General features: G+C 41.8%; 1 protein-coding gene across 1 annotated transcript; it reads right to left on the bottom strand.

Moving 5' to 3' along the window:
• Window positions 1-126: 126 nt before the first annotated feature.
• On the bottom strand, window positions 127-21,962 carry rcl1 (RNA terminal phosphate cyclase-like 1). Its single transcript, XM_083793984.1, has 9 exons — window positions 21,766-21,962; window positions 20,878-20,949; window positions 17,446-17,621; window positions 16,436-16,510; window positions 15,657-15,781; window positions 14,527-14,652; window positions 14,156-14,312; window positions 6,618-6,721; window positions 127-302 (listed from the first exon to the last, which is right to left on the bottom strand). Exons 1-9 carry the CDS (start codon window positions 21,899-21,901, stop codon window positions 149-151), a joined length of 1,125 nt encoding a protein of 374 aa, XP_083650110.1. The 5' UTR covers window positions 21,902-21,962; the 3' UTR covers window positions 127-148.
• Between the last annotated feature and the right edge of the window lie 1,931 nt (window positions 21,963-23,893).

Raw genomic sequence — 23,893 nt, 5'->3', positions numbered from 1 at the left:
TAACAAGTTTGTCAACCAAAACAAAAAAAAAGGTACAGTTATAAATGTTCATTTTAACAATAAAAAAACGTTCCTCCTGCAATGGGCATTATTATTGTGAGGGGTAAAAAAAAAGGCACAAAGTGATCATAGTTGTACAAACATACATTTAATGGATACTTTTGTTGATGTTGCTATAACCTACTCCGACGCACGTCATCAGGGTCTTGTCTCCACCTTTTCTTTCGCCGTCCAGCGGTTTCTGTGTCTCCATCTTGAACATAATCTGGAAGAAATCTCTAATATTTCGGAGGAATTCAATCCTAGGAGGAATGGGAGAAAAGGAATGTCAAGACATTTCGTTAATCAAGTATAGGTTAACCCATTTAGGCCTGGCCTCGAAATTAAAATAAATCACACCCGTGTGAACTGAGTGGTGCAACTTCTCTCTCTAGCAGGCAACAGTGCAGCACTATCCCTCTCTGTTTCTGGCACAACAGCACCCCCAATGGTACTCAGTCATATACTGGTGCTCATTTAAGCAATATTAAACGAGAGGGTGTTTAACGTGATTATTGCCGACAGTGATGCGGTCAGGAACGAGACGAAGTCGAGTTCCGCAAGCATCACTGAAGTGGCAATAATCACGTTAAACAACACCCTCTCGTGTAATATTGCAATTCTACAACAGTTACCCTTAAAACTAAGAAAATCTAAATATAATAGGTCCTCACTAATAATCATGATAAAATGGCACAATTTCTTTCTACTCAGTCTGTGTCTCATAGGAGGGCTGTGGGCAGTTTAGAAACCGTCTTCCAGTGACATGCAGATTTCTTTTTTAAACAAGATTATTTTACAAAAATGTTTAGATTTTCATTATCGTGAGAACGATGGCTTCCATTTTCGCATTGCAACTTTTCAGGACTAGAAAGCCTGCAGTTTCTATTAGCTTGTATTCCCATACATTCTTCATTGGAAGACGGTTTCTGAACTGCCCACTGCCCTCCTATGAGACACAGACACAAAAATTGCGCAATTCTTTCATGATTATTAGTGAGGACCTATTATATGAAGATAGGTTGAAAAGTGGTGAAGTGGTCCTTTAATGACAGATGTAGTCACTACGACCACAAATGTCCCAAGAAACTAGCTAGCCTAGCCACCGAGTTTGCTAGCGCTCTGCAGGGAGAACAGAGCGGCTCTTTTGATTAGGTGGTGAACAGTGCTGGTTTGATCCACGGCTAGAAACCGTTTCAACCAATCAGATTGCTTCCTCGAAACGACCTGTTGTAGAATGCTCATTAACCAATACATAGGCACATAGGTGAACACGGACATTGCTGTTCCTTGGAGTGGTTGCACCACCAAAACTTCTCCTAAATCCTCCAGTTCTTTTTCAATAAATATTATCACAAATTTTCAAAAATAGCAGACCTACAAGCTCGTAGCGCACCACTCGGTGGCACGCTAAGAACTTGTAGAAATGCTATTTTTCAATAGCTAAATTATAACAATGTCCTGGAACATTATCCTGGAACGGGAACCAGGACATGGGGATGAGGAATTACTTACTTCTGGTAACACTAAATATTAATGAATTGAATGCACCAAAGACAGAAAAAGGAAAGTATCACCAAATACGCTCATCTTTAGATACATGCAGAAATGAGCCAGCACACATACTATATACCAATAATAATATCAAAATACAACATAAAGGCCTGGGCCATGGCTCAGCGGTCCAGGCACCTTGGCTGGTAATCCAGTCTGGCAGTGTGCCGCGGGTTCGACTCCCGATCCCGACGGCCTTTACTGCATGTCACACCCCCCCCCATCTCTCTCCCCATTCCCTGTCAGCCTACTGTCTGTCCCTCCATTAAAAAAAAGTCAATTAAAGGCGAAAGCCACAAAAACAACCATTCAGGCCCGACATCGGAATTAGATTTAAATGTCTTCTAAATCATGACAGTTTTCTGAAATACCTATGTTTCCAAATTCGCGCCACATTTTCACGATTTTTCACAAATAGCAGACCTACAAGCTCGTAGTGCGCCACTCGGTGGCGCGCTATGAGCTTGTAGATCTGCTATTTTGCAATAGCTAAATTATAACAATGTTTAAAACACCAAAAGGGGTTCCCACCTAAAATGGGTTAAAACACAACATAAAAACAAACAACGAATCACAGGCATGAAAACGGTTATCCAGAAAAAGCTGCCATTTTAAGATGGCAGATTGTTGTCTCAAAGTCGATCAGTTTTTCCATGACCCATTTCACACAGAGCGTGGCTGTCCACTGAGTTGTAAGCCGAGGGAGAGGAGGTTGCCGAGTGGTGGGGGGGTTTGTGATGGCACTGCCAATCTTCAGTTATCATAGTACTGTACTTGAGAGGAACACAGCACCGGTACCATGATAACTGAAAATGGACAGTTCATATAGTCCATTGGCCACCTCCTCTCTAAACCCATTCTGACCTGAGATCAGATCCATACGAGGTTTCCACTGGACAACACACTGGTCTGATGATTAACCCATTCTGACCCGAGACCAGATTCTAAAAAATGTCAGTCGTTCGATTTTTCAAAAATAGCAGACCTACAAGCTCGTAGCGCGCCACTCGGTGGCGCGCTATGAGCTTGTAGATCTGCTATTTTTCAATAGCTAAAGCACGACATGATGCCAACACCAAAATGGGTTCCCGTTCAGAATGGGTTAAACCCATTTAGTACCCGTGGACGATTCTACAAATGCCTTCTGAATCCTGACAGTTTTCTGGAGAAAAAAAAAACCCTTAGGTTTCCAAAGTCAGTCGAGCCCCAGAATTACCGGTATATGAGATTTTAGTTAAAATCGTTCGCTCTGAAAGAAAAAAAATAGCAGACCTACAAGCTTGTAGCGCGGAACTACGAGCTTGTAGATCTGCTTTTTTTTCCCTCCAATAGCTAAAGTATAACATGCTGCTATAAACACCAAGAGGGGTTCGTTCCCGCACCAGAATGGGTTAATCGGGTGCATTATTTATCACACATGCATGGGACAGTAAACAATTGATACTCAACTGACGGCTCATTTGAAGCACATTTTATCATAAATATGGTCCTGGGTGCATGATGGCTCAGTCAGTTATGGGCTGTGTGTCCATCCTGAGCGCAATGTGGAATTGTATTCTATTCCACCAGAGTGTTATATATATATATATTATTTACGCTATGGTGGAAGCGCCAGCAGCGCGACAAGACATTCCACAACATGCTCCTAATGAGTTGCGAGGAACCAAATTGGACTTCTGTCGTTGCCTTCCCTCTCTTTGCCGTCACTCTTGACACCTTTTCCAACACTCGGTTCTTTTTGGTTCTGACCTGAGATCAGATTCTAAAAAGAAATGTCCTTCTACAATCCTGACAGTTTTCTGAAAAAGCTATGTTTCTATGTCAGTGGTTCTTCGGATTTTTCAAAAATAGCAGACCTACAAGCTCGTAGCGCGCCACTCGGTGGCGCGCTATGAGCTTGTAGATCTGCTATTTTTCAATAGCTAAAGCATAACATAATGCTAACACCAAAATGGGTTAAGTCCATGAGCCAGAGCTCCAAAGTTGGAACGTTAATTATTAATTGAGTGTGCAGAACCATACCTACATTAGATTGTCAGCACCATGAAACGTCTCCAGTTGACTACTTACACTTAGACAATGATTTATTGTATTATAAATTAAGAAAAAAATGAAAAAATGCAAACAGGGCATTATATATATATGTAGGAAAAATAATAATGCAAAATATAGAAAAAGCTACTACTGTGGAATATCATATATTAATGTACCTATATTGATGCTATTTTCTTTTTTTCCCACAATTTTGTAACCCATTTTTCACCCCTGTGTCAATCATCTAATGTGATCCTGGGCTCTACACACCCTCAACCAACCTAGTCCCCATATATGGGGGACAAGGGGAGAGCAACGGACTTGAACTCATGCTTCCTTCATGCCTGAGTGTCCAAGTTGCTCCTTTACACCTGACAGGGGGGAGTTTCCCTGGTTGGACGTATAGCGCGTGGAAGGAACACGTTATTCCAACCAGTTCCTTTCCCCTCCATCAGGCGCCCCGGCTGGCCAGGGGGAGGCAGTTTAGTGACCAGGATTACTGCATGTTTTTTGTGAGGGTACCTACCCTAGGGGACACGGGGAGAACATGCAAACTCCACACAGAAAGGCTATATTGATGCTATAAACAATTTAATATTAGGTATGGTTTTGCACACTCAATTCATAATTAACGTTTACATTTTTGGAGCTCTGGCTCATGGACTAAGAACCAAAAAGAACTGAACCGGTTCCCATTTGGGAACCAACCAGTGGAAAAGAGGTCTCTGTATACACTCTTGCATTGTATTGGTAATTTATTATTGGTGTGTGACCTATCCAGGTCTACATCATGTTTCTTCAATAGAGATACCGGTAATCGTTTGCTGGTTAGATATGGCCATCATTTTGGCAAACTTGCAATATTCAGCAGAATTTTGCCGACACACCACCACGTCAGGAACGCCACATCCACAGTGACAGTTTAAACTCACAACACTTGGGAATCTCACTCTGCTTATGGGAGATCTTTATTGCCTTTTTAGCATCTTTATTGCCGACACACCCACATCAGGAATGCCACATCCACAGTGACGGTTTAGACTTATCACGCTCAGGAATCTCAGTGCCGACGGGAGATTCTTTGTTAGCGCCCTCGTGGAATTCTGCGAAAACACTTGCGCTTGGGTAATTGTGAGCCGAGTGTGCAAGTTCACCACCCTTTAAACTAGACACCTCACTTAAGATTAGCATCGCAGATTCGTCTTTGCGGTAGGGCTGGGGGGGCAATTGTGTAATATCGTGTTTTTGGCTAAACAGTTTTTTTGGGTCACTTTTAAAGCCCATATCTTAAAATTGTGAAACTAGCAGACCTACAAGTTCACTGTGTGACGTCATTGCTACGCATTTGCGAGCTTGTAGGTCTGCTATATTAAACACACTAAAACACATTAAAAAAGTGGATGTCCAAAGGTTCATGGGGAAAACCTAAACAATGACTGGTTTGTTTTTCCTGAAGTTGTTTATTTGACTAGCGTTTCCTGTCCTAGTGCGTAGAGAGAGAGAGAACTTTGGAGTGTTGTCCCCTGCCAAGAGATGACCTGTCGAAGAATAACCACTATGTACAGGACTGAGGCCCCTGTGCGCGCATTGCACGTGTGAGAGACCTTGTGCAAGACTACTCCTCAGTGTCGTTTTTGGCAGCAAGTTTCTGTTTTAGTTTTTTAGTCTCTCGAAATGTTTTCATTTGGTTTTTAGTCACATTTTTAGTCACCTGGAATGTTTTAGTTGTTTAGTCTAGTTTTAGTCGACTAAATATCATAAGATTTTAGTCGACTAAATCTGAAGTTCTTTTAGTCACACTGCGACGCGTTGTGAACTTGTAGATCGGCTATTTTCAGCATGTGACCAAGTGTAAAATGACTTATACTGGATCTCGTGTCCACTATAGTCCCTTCCTAACATTTTAGTCTAGTTTTTATTTGTTGACGAAATTGTCAATATATTTAGTCATAGCTTTAGTCATCGTAGCTTAGTTTTAATTTAGTTTCCATTTAGTTTTCGGTAGGTAGTCGACGAACATTTTCCGTCATAGTTTTAGTCGACGAAAACAACACTGCTACTCTCAGGGTTCAATTTTCTGGGGGGGGGGGGGGGGGGGGGGGCGGGAAATCTGTCTCTCTTTTGATCCATCATTAATTGCTACAGCCCGTGAGGATATGTTTTTATCCCTAATTCTGGTCAGACTGAATTACATTACATGCCTTTCGTTTTTCGGAAATGTAGACTGTCTGTTATTTCCGTCGGTATCCTTCTTCATACCCTGAAGGATACCCGTTTGTCGAAACGTTGGTAAATAAAACGTTTTTTTTCTGCGACCTCTCCTTTACTATTTTAACCATTTTGGACTGAGGTCGATTAAAAAAATGTCTAACATTTTTCTGAAAAACCAATGTCAGTGGTGCTCAACCTTTTTCATGTCAAGGACCCCCAGAATTATCTCTATTGGAGCCACGGACCCCCATCTCAAAATATGTAGTTACTCCCCCCCCCCCCCAGAAGCAAATATTTTAGTTAAAAATGTTAGCTCTGAAATATATATATATTCAATGATTTGTGCCACATTTTAACGATTTTTCAAAAATGTTTAGCAGATCTACAGCTCATAGCTAGCTACAAGCTACAAGCTACGAGCTTGTAGGTCTGCTATTTTTCAATAGCTAAATCATAACATGTTTAATACACAAAAGGGGCACCTCCCTACTCTTGGTGTGCGCTCCTGCCCTCTTTGATTGCTTTGATATGAAAATGTTAACAACTTAATTAGAAGTGTACATACCAACCACATTAACTATCGCAATCCCTATTTTGCCAAATATTAAGCCAAAAAACGACCCAGATCAGCTATTCACACTGAATCCCGAGCACTGCCCGAGTCATGACGTCAAGGCTATAGTGTCTTACATGTAGATGGAGAAGGGTGTTTGAGTGTGCATGTGTGTGTGTGTGTGTGTGTATGTGTGTGCGTGTGTGTGCGCGTGCGTGCGCCTTACGTGTACGGGGAGAGAGGTCCGACTAAAGTCTTAGAGACGTCCTGCTGACCCAGGGTCATGAACAGCAGCGCCAGGCTCTGATTGGAGGAATCGACGCAGCCACCCTGGAAACAAACAAAAAGAGAGATAATTCATGGAGGAGGAGGAGGAGGGGGAGGAGGGGGGGTTGTGTGTGTGCATCAGCTTAAAAAACATCAACACTAACATACGTCACTGAGAGCGGAGAGTTGTTAGAAAGAACTCCGTGACCCCACGAGGACGTACTTGTTGTCGTCGAGTGTTATCGTGTTAAGGCCGAGACGAGTTATCGATCACATATCAACATACATATCGTTGCTGTCGGGTGGGGGGAAACCACCTAACTCCATTTTTGATTTTTTTTTCTTCTTTTTTTTCGTGTGGCATAGATCAGTGCTATTGAACACCCTTTACGTCTGTGTGTCGTTTCAAAAATATCGGAACCAATGACAAGTGATAATAATAATAATAAAAGTAATTAATAAAAGTAATAATAATGAAAAGTATTTTAAAAAATCGCTTCGGGAAAAAAAACCTCTCAACTCCATTGTGACCCTCAGACTGTCTGCTAAAGCAGACAACTCCACCCCACCTCTCCCCTTCTCATGCAAATAATTGACGATATATTAAAGTCACAAGACCAACTTTGATGAGGCTGTGTTGCTTTGTTTTCAAAGATATAAAAAGGTTTTCGTAATTTCCTGGGAAAAAAAATTATATTTCATATTCAACATTTTGGAGTTATGTGGTTTCTTCCCGACAGCAGGCATATATATCCCATTCTGAACGGGAACCCATTTTGGTGTTAGCATCATGTTAGCTCATAGCTCATAGCGCGCCACCGAGTGGCGCACTATGAGCTTGTAGGTCTGCTATTTTTGAAAAATCGAAGAACGACTGAACGACTTTAGAAGGTCAGAATGGGTTCATCAGACCCAGTGTGTGTCCAGTGGAAACCTCGTATGAATCTGATCTCAGGTCAGAATGGGATATATATATAATATAAAATGTCATGATCACAGCAGACATACTGACACAGAGGACCGTCAGAGGTTGCTGAAACGTTTCAGTCTCGGATACAGAGACGTGACAAATTAGTTCATAAATCCCAAAATAATGCGAGTGGACCAGGGACAATCTTAACACCAGGTGCACCAATGATATACTACTCAACAGACAGAAGTATACCTTTATAAAAAAAAATTATGTCTGAAAAGCCAGTGTTTCCTTTCTCCGTGTGAATGCATGCGTTAACCATCTTAACTCGTCTTCCCCTTAACCCATTTAGACCTGAACTCCATTCTACAAAATGTCTTCTTAATCGTGACAGTTTTCTGAAAAACCCATGTTTCTATGTCAATCGTTCTCAAACATTTTCATGTCAAGGACCCCCAAATATATATGTAATTGCCCGCCGACCCCCATCTGAAAATATGTTGTTCCAGGGACCTTCCGGAAGCAAAAGATTTGAGTTCAAAACGTTCGCTCTGAAAGAATATATATTCAATGGTTTGCGCCACATTTTCACAAATTTTCAAAAATAGCAGACCTACAAGCTCGTAGCTTGTAGATCTGCTATTTTTCAATAGCTAAAGTACAACATAAGGCTTAAAACAACAAAAGGGGTTCCCGCCTACATTGGGTTAAGCCATCTATTGCCTTTCCCTTCCTCTGTCCACATATCCAGAGGACAGAAGGTCCAGTCTCCGGCATCACATGCCACCATGGTTAACTCGCCAGCTATGCGACTTTGTGCACCCACTATGACACCCATTAAGACTTAGGGTGACTGGACACGCGCTATAAGAGACAGAGAGAGAGAGAGAAAAAGAACAACGAACCAATAGTTGAGGGCCCTTTTCAAAGCGTTCCTCTAAATTAGACTCATGTGTTAAATGTGGACAGGGCCTGGGCTAAATAGGGTCAATATCCTGTGGTGTTGCGTTCATCCATTTTCCAAGTGCGCCCTATGTAAGACGGTCAGCAGGAATATGATTCGATTACATTGATCATGTGAACAAAACCATGGCAACATTGTTTTAAGAAAAGGCATCCCATAGCCTGGGATTCTCAACTACATTCACCATTTGGACTGGGCGGCTACACAATATAAACAAATGACTAGTTTCCACGCACTGCAAAAACTAAAGATGCAACGATGCAAAACAACATGCAAAACATGAAAATACCAAAGTAAAGCCATAGTGAAAAAAACATATTTTAGTAATAATAATTAATTAATTACTACTATTCTAATATATATTTACACGATAAGTCAACTGCTTGGATGTTACTTACCATTTCAAAAGACGTGGTTATATAGAAGTAATTTGTATGAAAACACTCCTTACATATCCATGGCGCTACGAGCTTGTAGGTCTGCTATTTTTAACGACTGACATAGAAACATAGCTTTTTTCAGAAAACTTGTCAGGATGTAGAAGACATTTTTAGATCTCAGGCCTAAATGGGTTAAAAGAACCGTAGATTCCATTCAATGCTAAATGCAATTAAATACTAGCTGTAGAACCGATAGGCCATGGCCCTTTGGCGGTCAGGATGTCCGTCCCATGCCCCGGTCTTGACCCCTTTGGTGAGCCAGGATGACGACTGGGTGCTGACTGACGTTAGTTTCGCAAAAGAGAGAGATGGTCTTGCTCCAACTCCTGCTACTAGTGGGGAAGGCCTGCGTATAAACGCTTCCGTAGTCTTCCCCGAGATACTTGGGTCATGAGGCCATTCTGGCCCGGGAACCCCTTTTGGTGTTTTACTTTAGCTACTTTAGTGCCTTAAATCTTTGAATATATATTCTTTCAGGGCACGTTTTTAACTCAAATCTTTGCTTCGGGGGGGAAGGGTCCCTGGAACAACATATTTTCAGATGGGGGGGTCGGAGGCCAAATACAGATAATTCTGGGGGTCTTTGACATGAAAAAGGTTGAGCAAAACTGTCGGATTTTGAAGACATTTGTAGAATCGAGCTCAGGTCTAAATGGGTTAAGATTAAGACTAGACTTTCTTAGGTTTTTGAACCCTTTTGAGTGCTGCTACCGTTTGTTGTTTTTCAAAGTATATGCCCGCTGTACCACTGTAAATAACGGATATAAAACCCCAGCCGTTTCCCTTTCAACACGGCATTGTCTTAGGTCTTTTTTCAGTCCAGAAATTTGTTTTCTAGGAGCAAAAGATGGCGTAGAAACACACTTTCTAGTTGCCATCTCAATATGTTGAGACCCAGTTTAGGGCCTGCCTCTGCATGTACAGTAGAGTACACATTACAAACAGTCACCACAGTTCTCCATGAACCCATTTAGACCCGAGGACGATTCTAAAAGAAAATGTCTTCTGAATTTAGACAGGTTTTCTGAAAAACCCTATGTTTCTATGTCAGTCGTTCTCAAACTATATAAACGCGATAGACCTCGCGGCAAGATCACTTCGGTTTTTACCCATTTGATCGTATCGTCACGCCGTCTCAAACAGACCGATAGGGGATCTCATCTAGAGGTCCCATCCGTACAATCTGAACTAGGAAAGTCAGCCTTTTTGCTTCGATTGCCCCAACCACAAGGAACACTCCACAGCAAACATTGAAAATCAATACCCCAATATCTTATGGTCAATTTAATAGCCTGCTTTTGAACCTCCCTACGTCAATATGTAACTGTTTTGAACTCGTGTTTTGTCTCATTGTCTGTATAAGATGTCTATGCCTTACATGAAGATTTGTTTTGTGTTTTATACCTTCATGTCTTAAATTGTTATTATATACCGTGTGTAATCTCGTCAGCATTGGAAATGAGGGAGAACCTCAATTGCTCTTTCAAGAATAAATAAAGGTTTCAATCAATCTCACGAATTGGAATCTCATTTTGGATCTACACGATTCTGCATGGGGGTAGTGCTATATTTCCTTCACTCGATGTGACACGTTTGACTTCGAACGGTGGCATAGTTTGGCAGGGCAGAGTTGTTACAAGGATAATCCAAACCAAGACCTTGCCAATTAGTGAGAATGGAAAACCAAAGCCGTACCGACATTGTCCAAGGAAAATCTACCTATACTGCTATAAACGGAAACCAACGCAAAGTACAGCCAACGGCACAACGTATCGATAAATAGCAGTGACAGTGGATATATATAAAAATATACTTTTCAATCAGGAAAGAAGAAAATTCATATTTCCAACACTTACATCAGCTCCCGATGTACTGTCCTGCGTGTCTCTTCCAGAAACAGAATGTCCATGGTGTGAGTTCTCGTTTACTATAACCCGCAGAGGACTGTACTGATTAACCCTAAAACAAACACATGCACGCGTACAGACCTATATGTCCTCAAAGAGGACTCCGGCACTTTTTCCACCGTTTCAGATTAACAATCCCCCCCCCCCCCTCTTTCTGGTGTCAACCATTTCTCCTCTCTCTTTTGCCCCAATCATCCTATCAGCAGCCAATAATCACAACGTTTTTTTGGACACGACTGAGGCGCTCTTCTATTCCGACCAGCTTCTAGTATCACTGGTTTTTACGAAACCCCCCCCCAAAAGAAAACAAAAAGAACATCGGGAACGGTTGAATGATTCCAATGGACCATGTTCCCAAGGCTTCTAGGCAGAGAAAGCTTTAGCACCCCGCCCTGGCGCACGGTCTTAGAGAGGACACCCAACACAGTTTCTCTTTCAGAGTTAATGAGCACTACTCTGCCCAGGCTAACTGGACTCACATGGGCTCTTATGAGAAGAGGGGTGAGAGAGAGGCAGTTTGTGCAAACAGAAGTCACAGATCCACTGGCCGTAATTGAATACGTTTTGATAAAAATGGGCTCTTTTTCTGCGTGTGTGTGAGTGCGTGTGTGTGTGAGTGCGCGCGTGTGTGTGTGTGTGTGTGTGTGTGTGTGTGTGTGTGTGTGTGTGTGTGTGTGTGTAATGACATGCACATTCACTGTGAGTCTCATCATAATCATATTACACTCGGGGGGGAAGACACACTGCCCGCAACGCACAATGACATAGCTTCATCAAGCCTGACCTAACTGTTCTCCATAGCCTACCACTTCCAACCTCAAATAGCAGTAACATTCCATCATCCGTCGAGCACTCTCTAAGTGGTAACCGTTACACTACTTCATAATCTGAGATTTAAAATGTATATATATATATATATTATAATATACACAGCAGGTATTTAGTGATGTTGCACTTACATCTCAATCACATGCCTGGAATTATGAGCGTACGCTGATAAATATGCATAGCTCATTAGCACACCTTAAGTATCCAATTAAACGGCACCGACGTAAGCCTGTCATAGCAGACTTTGCTTCCTTAACCCATTTTGGTGTTAGCATCGTGTCATGCTTTAGCTATTGAAAAATAGCAGATCTACAAGCTCATAGCGCGCCACTCGGTGGCGCGCTATGAGCTTGTAGGTCTGCTATTTTTGAAAAATCGAAGAACGACTGACATATAGAAACATAGCTTTTTTCAGAAAACCGTCAGGATGTAGAGAAGGACATTTTTAGAATCTGATCTCGGATCAGAATGGGTTAACTCTCGTTCGAGCGGGTCAAAGATATAGAAGGGACTCTCTAAAATAGAACGACATCGTTTTTGGTATTCACAGCTGTGTCACATTAATGAATTGGATGTGAAAACCACCCGACATCCATTGTGACTGATTGTGGCTCATGTGAGACGGACAGGGGGAGCATGTGTGAGCGAAAGAGAGAGAGCACATGTGTTCATGTGCTCTCTCTCTCTCTGTTTTGTCTTAGAAACGATGGAAAGAGAAAAGGCATTTGCTGCGGTAAACACCAGCAAACGCTGTCAGTAGACGACGTAACATTGTACTTGTTGACAGCAGATGAAATACATTCGGACCGTCCCTCGCCGCGGCCGCGACTTGGAACGCCGTCGGTTGAAATTACACCATGAACATTCCCGCATTCTGAATTTCTAGACACTGTACAAAAATGCTCAATTCCAATGGGCCGACTTCATCGACCATTCAATAATGTTTATACCATTTTGGGGCCGGGAACCCCTTTTGGTGTTTTAAACATGATGTTATAATTTAGCTATTGCCACTCGGTGGCACGCTATGAGCTTGTAGATCTGCTATTTTTGGAAAAATCGTTAAAATGTGCCTCAAATCATTCAGAAAATTGTCAAGATTTAGATTTTTTTTTCCTTTATTTCGACGTCAGGCCTGAATGGGTTATTTGAATGGGCATGCCCGTTTCTTCAACTTTTTCCCTATATCTGTGGTTCCCGTCAAAGACAGTTCTCTCTCTCTCAGTAGCATTCCAGACGGGAGTTGCTGGTCATTACCGGAGAATGTGTCGTAAACAAGGAGCAGCGGGGTCTGCAGTTGTTGACCGAGTCCACCACGGTATGGTCTGACAGGAGTTCATGTGGTTTGGGCCCTAGTATCTAACCCAATCTGACCTGAGCTCAGATTAAAAGAAAAGTCTTCTACATCCTTTTTCCGTTTTCTGAAAAAGCTACGTTTCCATGTCAGCCGTTCTTCGATTTTTCGAAAAAATAGCAGACCTACAAGCTCGTAGCGCGCCACTCGGTGGCGCGCTATGAGCTTGTAGATCTGCTATTTTTCAATAGCTAAATTACAACATAATGCTAACACCAAAAGGGGTTCCTGCCCAGAATTGGCTAAGCGTATGCTTGGACAAGTCCACATGTCTCTTACTGTGCATGTTATGCCTGTGTACAATAAAGCTGATCACAACTCTCTCTCTGTGTGTGTGTGTGTGTGTGTGTGTGTGTGTGTGTGTGTGAGCGCACGCACGTGCATGTGTGTGCTACATAGCGATCATTTACCTCCTGACTCTTGGTTTCCGAGGGAAACGGCTTTCAAACTAAAAGGTCTCGCCGTATTAACCCATTTTGACCGAAGATCAGCTTCTAAAAATGTCTTCTACATCCTGACAGTTTTCGGAATGTTTCTACGTCAGTCGGAAAACAAATACTGTAGCAGACCTACAAGCTCGTAGCGTGCCACTTGGTGGCGCGCTACGAGCTTGTAGATCTGCTATTTTTCAATAGCTAAAGCATAACATAATGCCAACACCAAAAGGGGTTCCCCGAACAGAATGGGTTAAATGACAGGGCTGGCCGCACTGGAGTACACAATTCAGACACTAGATTGGGGGTGTTTCGGCGGTAAATGAGTTGACATATGAGAGTGACTTAGGTCGCATTCACAACCTCTACTTCGGTTAGACTCGATGCGAACGGGGCGGTGGAGAGGTTGCATCATTCTTTGCATTATCTAATTTGCTTGCGTTTGCCTTCACATGACTATGGGCTGTGTCAAACTGCATCAGGGAACGTTATTATCAATGTGTTCAATTCATAAACTACATATATATATATATATATATATATATATATATATATATATATATATATATGACATATATGACATTTTTAGAATCGGATCTCAGGTCAGAATGGGTTAAACAATAGATGAGTCTTTTTTGTGTATTTGCAGTAACCCACCCTATAGATCTCCTCCAGAAGCAGCTTGGCACAGCCCCTGCCCAGGTCCTCCGGCAGCACAGGGTCTCCCTGCCCCTTGGGCGTCGAGCACAGCTCGGCGCTGAGGAAGCACCCGTTCACGGTCTCCGCGACCAGGGTCAAACCGAAGCCCGGAGACCTGGGGATTTAAAAAAGAAAAGGAAAACGTCTAGCGTTTGTGGATGGGCTCAGTTGTTGCCGATTCATTCTAGTAAACTTGAATGATATAGGGAAAATATAAGCAAATGTTCATTGTTATCGTCCAACTTCTGTCCTGCAGGGGAAAACGGACAGGTGGAAAACATATGAAAAACATAAAGACATATTTGTGGTTGTTGTTGTATAGGACCTACTTGCCGGAGCTGATCCCCTTCATGTGGTCTGTGTAGATGTAGATGTCTGGAATGAACTTGTTCAGGATGCTCCTAGCGGATTCCACCACCCGATTGGCCATCTGGGGCGAGACTCGTACCGAAAACCTGGGTTTTGTACAGTCAAGGGGGTTTTTGATCCGTCACAAATGAAAGTTAATACAAAACACCAGTTACGTGACAGCAAAAGCAGGTTGTTGGTGGGTAGTGTAGTGTTGTCGATTAAATAATCCTCCAAAGATGAAGGAATGACGAAGTGATGTGTTGAGACTTTATTCAGAAGATTCAGCAGAGAAACGACATACAGAGTGAGGAACAGGCCTCCTTGACTGTTCCTTACAGTCATGTAATGTCCATATACGGATCTGTGCTAAACATAAGGGCGACACACAAATAAGTATACGTTTGCTGACAAGCGTGGAGGAGTCAAGTCAGCTGTTAGATTGACAGCTGCATGGATTAGACTGAGCACATTGGTGAGCAAAGAGACTTAATGGAAGGAAGATAAATACACAATAATGCATATATCTGGCACTGTAGTTGGCATTCTAAAATTCCCATTACAGTAGCCGTCTTTGGTGGTAGCTAGTAGCTACTGTACGTAGTAACATATTGTAGTTTTGATGCTGTGGTCAAGCATATTAGGGGCAGTTCCTATGAGAAAAGGACTAACAGGCAAACAAACTTATATACGAGTTAAAAACCCATTTTGGGCAGGAACCCCTTTTGGCGTTTCAAGTATTATGTTATACCTTAGCTATTGAAAAATAGCAGATCTACAAGCTCACAGCAGCTTGCAAGTCTGCTATTTTTGAAAAATCGTGAAAATGTGGCACAAAATGTTTTTAACTAAAATCTTTGCTTCTGGGAGGGGTCCCCTGGAACAACATATTTTCAGATGTGGGGTCGGCGGCCAATTACATTATATTTTTGGGGGTCCTTGACATGAAAATGTTTGAGAACGACTGACATAGAAACATGGGGGGGGGGGGGGGGGGGGGGTTTCCAGAAAACTGTCAGGATTTAGAAGGCATTTGTAGAATCGTCCTCAGGTCTAAATGGGTTACGGATTATTATTTTTTGTTTGCATTTAGTCATCATGAGAAGGATACGCCATTCCTCTGATCCTCTTGATTTTCCCTGGGTCTGTCAAGTGGACCGGCCTGATGGTACGACGAACAGGGCAGGTGAAGACCACCTCTCCGCCTCCGTTAGGGGCCATCCCTCTCTTTACAACCTTGGAGGGAGGGAGGGAGAAAGAAAGAACTCTAATCTCAACATATTGTAAAATAACATGAGGTACAGTATGAGAGAATCTCCGACAGAAACATTCCACAGAGGTAATCTTTTAAGTTACATTTCTCAGACATGCCACACAGAAATGTGTGTTGCACCACTCAAAAAAAGGAGAAAAGAAACATGACCGCTAGAAGAACTTTCTCATCCATTAACACATTTTGACCTGAGATCAGATTCTAAAAAATTTCTTCCACATCCTGACAGTTTTCTGAAAAAGCCTATGTTTCTATGACGTTTCAAAAATAGCAGACCTACAAGCTCGTAGCGCGCCACTCGGTGGCACGCTATGAGCTTGTAGATCTGCTATTTTTCAATAGCTAAAGCATAACATAATACTAACACCAAAAGGGGTTCCCCGCCCCAAAATGGGTTAACTTCAATATTAGCAAGAGTGACTGCAGCCGAGTAGGCTGTCTGGGAAATTGACTACCATATATGCACAAACTCGTTGCTCAGTCAGAGAATGCCAGCGTCATGACGCTATGAATTGGGTGTAAAAAGGGGACTAAATTATATGAATTATTATTACTTTCATAACACACTGCGGTTAGGATAGCCACGACTGCAAGTACCGGTATCTGAAAATGCTCACCTTGATATCCATGCCCTCGCCGTCAATGCCAAACTTCTTCATCAGCGGGAGAGCTGTAAACTTCAGTAGATCGACCTTCAGGAGAAATAATTAGTTTTTAAGGTTGAGATATGCCAACTGTATTGTTTAGAATCAATTCAGTAATGGTAGATAGGTATTATATTATGGTTTACCCTCTCCTTTTTCCTTGTAAGTAAACTAAAACTAATTTACGTTAACAATATAGCCTACGGTACCCAGATACTGTAGGACACATAAAAGCAGATACCTAAACTACCATGTTCAGTAACAACTACTTAGCTGGATGCTCGATCGATACCATTAGACTAACTGACTAAACGTGAAATGATCACAATAATTCTTGCAGTAAAAAATAAAAAGGACATTCATGTTGTCAACTTTTCACTGCAGCGCTCTCTGTTTGGGTACGCCCGTCACAATTATACTACATAATCATCCAATCGCAATTATGAGACAATCACAATTATTTTGCACAATAGTTTCCATGTTCAAAAATGTTCATATTTCTTTCTTCTTTTTTTTTTTAAATAGGAGAAATAGCAGATCTACAAGCTTTCAACATACCGGTAAGCCATTTTTACATGTTTTGGAAAGTATACAATTATTATTGAAGTCAATCGTCATAATTTGCACTGTGCAATTTGTGATTATGGGGCAAATAAAATAAAATAAATCTAACGGAAATTAAAAAATTGCATTATGTCCAATGCCAATTCAATTGTTAATTGTAATTATCTGTATGACAATCAATCATCCAAAACATCCTACTCGAGACAACAACAGCTTTTGGCCGGGAACCCCTTTTGTCATGCTTTAAATATTGAAAAATAGCAGATCTACGAGCTTGTAGGTCTGCTATTTTTGAAAAAATCAGATACAACTGACATAGAAACGTAGCTTTTTCAGAAAACTGTCAGGATGTAGTAGAAGACATTTTTAGAATCTGATCTCAGGTCAGAATGGGTTAATTTAAAAAAACGTGTGCTCACCGAAGGGTCGGTGAGGTCGTTGGTGACTCCCTTCAGAGTGACCTTTAGAGGGTTCTTCATGAACGGAGCCAGCATGAGCAGGGCCTCCAGGTAGTACCCGATGGACCGAAGAGGGTTGCACTCGTGCTCCACCGGGCCCCCATACAGTAGCCCAGGCGTATAGCTCAGCACGGTACCTAGAGAGGGCATTAGAAACAACATGGTTGGGATTGGGAAATTCAGTAGATTTGGGTTACCGGTAGTTAGTTTCAACCCATTAAAACCCATTCTGACCTGAGATCAGATTCTAAAAACGTCTTCTATACATCCTGACAGATTTCTGAAAAAGCCATGTTTCTATGTCAGTCGTTCTTCGATTTTTCAAAAATAGCAGACCTACAAGCTCGTAGCTATGAGCTTGTAGATCTGCTATTTTTCAATAGCTAAAGCATAGCATAATGCTAACACCAAAAGGGGTTAGCGGGTCCGACGTGTCCACACGCGTCCTAGGGAGTCCAACCGACACGTTGCAATGACGTGTGTGTGTGCACGTCCTAGCGCAGCCTCGATGATATTTTTTTATGAGTGGGACTCTTTAAGGCCACCGTATACGCTTCGCTCTTCGTTCATATTAGCGTCCCGTTCATGTAGCCGTTAGCACGGCAGAAAGAATGCCTCGTCTCTCTGCTACTCCAGGGCGCTCTCCGTGGTTTTGATCTGACGGATATACTAAATCACTCCGTTTCTGACTTCTCGTCCGCCTCTCGTTCAAAATATGAACGCATTGGACTATTTAGCGATACAATGGAAACAAGCTGGGCACCCCCAGAGCTCCTATTTTGAAGGAATCCCGGGAATGATTGTGTTAAGACCCGAGGCCGATTCTGCAAATTTGCCTTCTTAAAATCACACTTCATAAATGTTCAAAAATAACAGATGTACAAGCTGGGCAGCGCTGGCACGAAGTGGCATGCCTGTGAGCTTGCATGTTTAGCATTTTTGAAAAGCAAACACAAAGAAAATCTAAAATGACACAGATGCGTTCTCGGTTTAAATGGGTTCAAGTTCCTTATATGGAACTATTGGGGCTTGCACTTGCCATGGTCCCATGGTGCAAACCTTTTTTTCTTTTCTTTTAATTACGAAATTTGTGTACGACATACAAACAATAGCACATAAAAAATAAAAAGATAAATAAATAAAAAGTAAAGAGGTCATTGGCGTTCGGTACCAATAACAGAAACATGTTTACAGGATTTGAGATATAATAGATGATGCAAGTCATGTTCACAAGAGATCTGGCCCGCTACCTAAATATTCAAGACATTTCCCCATCATGTTTTTGCCCCTTTCTGCTCTAAGAGATGCAATTGTTTCTCAATATTGACAAATCGGCCAGTAATAGGAGATTTTGTTTTCTGCAACCAGTTCCCTGGAATAGATATTCTTGCTGCTGAAAGTAGAATTTTAAGCCATTCTGGACGGGAACCCCTTTTGGTGTTAGTATCATGTTATGCTTTAGCTATTGAAAAATAGCAGATCTAACAAGCTCATAGCGCACCACCGAGTGGCGCGCTACGAGCTTGTAGGTCTGCTATTTTTGAAATATCGTTAAAATGCGGCACAAATCTTGAATATATGTTATTTCAGAGCAATTTTTTTTTTTTTTTCGACGTCAGGCCTAAATGGGTAGGAAATGGGTCCATCCAGGATTTGTCCAAGATACAGCGTTTCCAGACCTGAGACCTGAGTATTTTCCGGGTTTTTAAGACAGCTGGTGGATGGAAAAGAAGCTCCACCCACGGGGCTGAATGCCGCGACGGACAGATTCCCAGAAACGCTTGCCTCCGCGGCAGTCAGCCGCAGGGGTGGAGCTTAATTTCCATCCACCAGGTGTCTAAAAACCCGGAAAAGAACCCGGGACACAGCAGAAAACGTTGTAGGATGTGAATGAAGTACCTATTCTGAAACCCAGAATGTTTGAGATAAGTGCTGCTACTTCCCTCCAGAAGGGTTAAGCTCGAATTACAGGTCAGGAATAAAATACATGATGTGCATGATCAACCATGGTATCTCCACATTGGAGCAAACTGACTTCAGAGAAAATTCCCTATAAAAACCAGCTTAAAAACAGCAGATTCATACAGCTCATTTTGTTATGACCCTGGCTTATGGGTGCCAAGGAACACAACAAAAGTAACAACATCAATAATAACAAGTCAAGTTCATCATTAGATTCATAACTCAAATTAAGCAAATTTAAGTAATGTTTATGGTGAACAGCCCATAATAAACAATGCCCCACGTCGGAACCAAAACATCACAGTGAACGAAGTGGCACTTAATCAATTGTAATCTGAGCTGGATATAAATGGTAAGAACTGAATTATATGCCTTTTTAAGAGAATTTGTGCTGCCTAAATCATAATGTTGATAAAAATGCAAATGGGGTCGGTCCAGTGCAGTGACTCTAGTCTCAAGGTTCCTAGAGGCGTTCTAAATTGACCCTTTTTTTAATTGATTTTACAATAAAGCATACAAAATACACATGACTTACACAAAAGAAAGACAAGGAAAACAAACAAAAAAACTAAACACAACTAGCAGTCAAAAGAAAAAAAAGCCCAATGGACAACACGCCTCCACATTCTGTTGTTGACAATAGTGACTGATTATATCATCTGTAATGTATTACCAATTACAAATTGTTAATGCAACCATCCTTTTAATATACAAATAAAAGTAGTCCCATATTTCATGGAACTTTCCTTTGACATTGTTCCTCCTGGCAATTGAGTATTCGAAAGATGCAGTTTCAGTCATAAGCTGGGTCCAGTCGGGTGCAGTACTTAGTTTAGACAGTTTTTGGTTTAGACTATTGGTTAGACCAGTCATTAGTCCTACAACTACTATAGCCCATCTCAAACCCTCACCCTAAACCTATTAAACCTCCCACAGGGCAGCACACCTAAACCTAACCTTAACCCATGTCTAAACAAAGACTAGTCTAAACTAAGTATGTGATCTCTGGCGTAGCAGAGCTCTTCCAGTTTCTCAGTATCACCCTGGCTGCAGTGATAAGACCTGCAGTCACTAATGCATGTTGTGCCTTGGTGACCCCCTGTGGCAGCACCGTGCCATCTCCCAAGAGACATAACCTTGGGCATTCTGGTAGTATCAGCCCCATCCATTATCCAAGTTTCCCCAGTACCTCTTTCCAGAATGGTAAGACATGGAGATTCCCAAAAAAGCATGTAAAAATGTACCATTTTCCCCTTTACATTTCCAACACCGTTTGTCTTCCACCAGTCTGTAAATCTCTTGACAGCATGCAAATGGAACCAAATGGACCCACAAGGGTCCATTTGTATGTTGTCAAAGGGAGGTCCTTGACATTCAAGAGTTCGCTACACATTTGCTTGAAATCCAACTGTGGTACTACTATGAACTCACCTGTTTGGTTGATCTCTATTCTGGTCCCATTGGTCACTTTGTCCAATAGTCTGATGAAGCTGGCCTCAAAATCTGTGTAGAAAGAAAGTAAGCATTGCTATATGTTAAGTCATTCTTCTTGCTATAAGTCTGATTTAATTGGCATCAACAAATAATCAATGGTCACATTGGTCATCAAGTATTTGGAAAATGATTTTTTTTTTTCAGTTAGGTAAAGTATACACGAATAGAACATGCTTGAACTTTCGCCAATTAAGGTCTACAAAAATTGTTGCAATGGTGCATAAACAAAACGTTGAATGTATTACTTTAGATCATTTTTCAAATGTTTTTTCTTTTAAAAGATGTGGACAAAATAGAAAACTGTCAGGATGTATTAGACGTTTTTAGAATCTGATCTCAGTGCCCACCTAGCTGACCTGGTCAGAGCATCCCAAAATACCTGTTGCGTTTGTCCTCATAACGTCAACACAATCCATGTTCAGTATTCATTCAGAGATACAAAAAATTATAGTTTATAAGATTGAGGAATGGAGGATGTTTCGATTCCACTGTCTGCGAGCCACCCTGGTCCCTGACCCACCAACACCATGCAACTGTTTGATCTCCACCAACCATTTCGCCTAGTATTCAATGCTTATTGAATCAAATAAAAACAATTAGAACACCCCCAACATTTTTGCCGTGACAGGCGTCGACCCGTTCCGAGCACACAACGTTACTTTCCCACACCTAGCGAGTCAGTGGGAATCTCAACTCCTAAGTGCGTAACAGCTAGCTTTAGCCGACATGCTAACCCACCCAGCCCAGAAGAGAAACTGCGACGGACGGACGCGCCACATGTGGGGCGGCGGTGTTGTTTTGGTTGTTGCTGGTGATGTTACTCACCGCGGAGCCCCGGGTTGTCGTCTTTAGACCGTATGTTCTTTATTTTCACCCGTTTCCCACTGATCGTGGACAACACTAATCTCTGCCTGAAGAAATTGCAGCCGTCGTATGTGAGCCCGTGGCTTGTTGTTGCCATGTTGTTGTTGTTTCTGTTTCTGTTCTGACTGACTGACTGACTGGGGGGGATCCACGTGTGTTTGGCTCAGGGAGGATGGACCCTGGATGCCATCGCCCGGAAGGACGTTAACGCCTGATTGGCTAGTTCGTTGGCGTCGTGTGCGTGTGTGTGCGTGTGTGTCAGTGTGTGTGTGTGTGTGTGTGTGTGTGTGTGTGTGTGTGTGTGTGTGCGTGCGATTTTGCTTGTGTATTGATAATTGATTGATTGATTGATTGATTGTATTTATTAACAGTTTGCAGAATTACAGTACATTTCAAGTACAACTCAATACAAAGACTGTTATCTGTGAGTGGACGACACCATAAAAGCACTAGAAAATTCGCAATTTAAAAAAATTGCAGAGTGTGGTTGCCGCAGTGGCTTACATATGCCCCTCCCACTAGTATTGCCAGCCAATTACAATTTCAAGTCACGCCTTAGATCATGCGTAAGTAATTCGGAGGGGATTTAACCCCCGAAATTCATGTTTTTGCGACAAACGGTTACATTTCTCGCATTTGCGGCGCCCCCTATGGATGAAAATGGAATTGCTTTTAGAACTTGGTTGATTGAACCACCCCGGACATGTGATTGAAATGTGGGATGGATTGGACATTCCGTTCGTGATTTATGGCATTTTTTGTGATATAGGCCCCTCCTACTAACTTCGGAAGACGATTACGGCCGAACGATACGCACTTTCAAAATTCTGCAGTTCAGTTTTAATTGGATGGGTCCAGAGATCACGTGTGCCGATTTCTGTGAGATTTGGACAAAATCTGTAGGAGGAAAAGCAAAAAGTGTGTTTTGGACAAAATTCAAAATGGCGGAAAATCTATCATGGCGGAAATGGGCGTGGCCTATATGGGGAGATGCGTCATGACCCAAGGAATCCAGGGAAAAAATATTTTTTATTTTACGACCTACGGTTCAAGAGTTATAAGCCAAAAGGTAAAGTGGGCTGTTATAGCGCCACCATGAGGCCGACCGATACAATTTTAGGGTTAAATAATTTTAGGGATAATGTTGAATTATCCCTAAAAGTTTTGTAACTATAGTGATTACAGTCTCCGAGGAACAAATACTTGAATGTGAATTTTTGCCTTTTCCCATTCATGTCAATGGGGAAATTTAAAAATCACTTTCACCTAGAAACTACATTCACACTTTGTTATTCAGCTTACTGTGGAGACACATGCTGGAACTTTTTAGTATTGAGTTTGTGCTTGAAATGTAATTCGACAATCAATCAATCAATCACTGACCTTGAGCAGTATAAATGACCTTCATAAGATTAGTAAATGACCTTCACCAGTATATATGACCTTCACCAGTATATATGACCTTGACCAGTATAAATGACCTTGACCAGTATAAATGACCTTGACCAGTATGCGGTCCGTGACCATGGACTATATATAGCCTTTCTCTTTTCCGCGATTTTCACCTTTTTTTTTTCAAATCCTCCGAAATCGAAAAAAAACGACATACTATTGTATGACCTCCGAGACCATGGATTAATGACCTTGACATGTATAAATGACCTTCACCAGTATAAATGACCTTGATCAGTATAAATGACCTTCACCAGTATAAATGACCTTGATCAGTATAAATGACCTTGACCAGTATAAATGACCTTGATCAGTGTAAATTACCTTGACCAGTATAAATTACCTTGACCAGTATGCAGTCCGACACCATAGACTATAGCCCTTCACTTTTCCGCGATTTTCACCTTTTTTAAAATCCTCAACAATGATGAAGAATCGCGCACTATAGCGCGCCGCTCAATGACCTCTGAGACCATGGACCAATGAACCATGTAAATACAACACATTGAGCAGGGCACTGCAGGGAGTTGAACCCCGTTCAATGAACCATGTAAATACAACACATTGAGCAGGGCACTGCAGGGAGTTGAACCCCGTTCAATGAACCATGTAAATACAACACATTGAGCAGGGCACT

The sequence above is a fragment of the Protomyctophum parallelum genome, assembly GCF_964188405.1.
Source record: "Protomyctophum parallelum genome assembly, chromosome: 21".
Lineage (NCBI taxonomy): Eukaryota > Metazoa > Chordata > Actinopteri > Myctophiformes > Myctophidae > Protomyctophum > Protomyctophum parallelum.
Note: the sequence above shows the minus strand (reverse complement) of the source record. Positions and strands in the feature narration are given on the sequence as shown.

Bases quoted from the DNA above. Each gene is read 5' to 3' on its own strand.
- rcl1 (XM_083793984.1), bottom strand. From the start codon at position 21,901: ATGGCAACAACAAGCCACGGGCTCACATACGACGGCTGCAATTTCTTC. The intron at 14,313-14,526 runs GTAGGTCCTATA...TTAAATCCCCAG, and splicing joins AAGGGGATCAGCTCCGGCAA to GTCTCCGGGCTTCGGTTTGA. The intron at 6,722-14,155 runs GTGGGTTACTGC...GTTTGTTTCCAG, and splicing joins TTCTGGAGGAGATCTATAGG to GGTGGCTGCGTCGATTCCTC.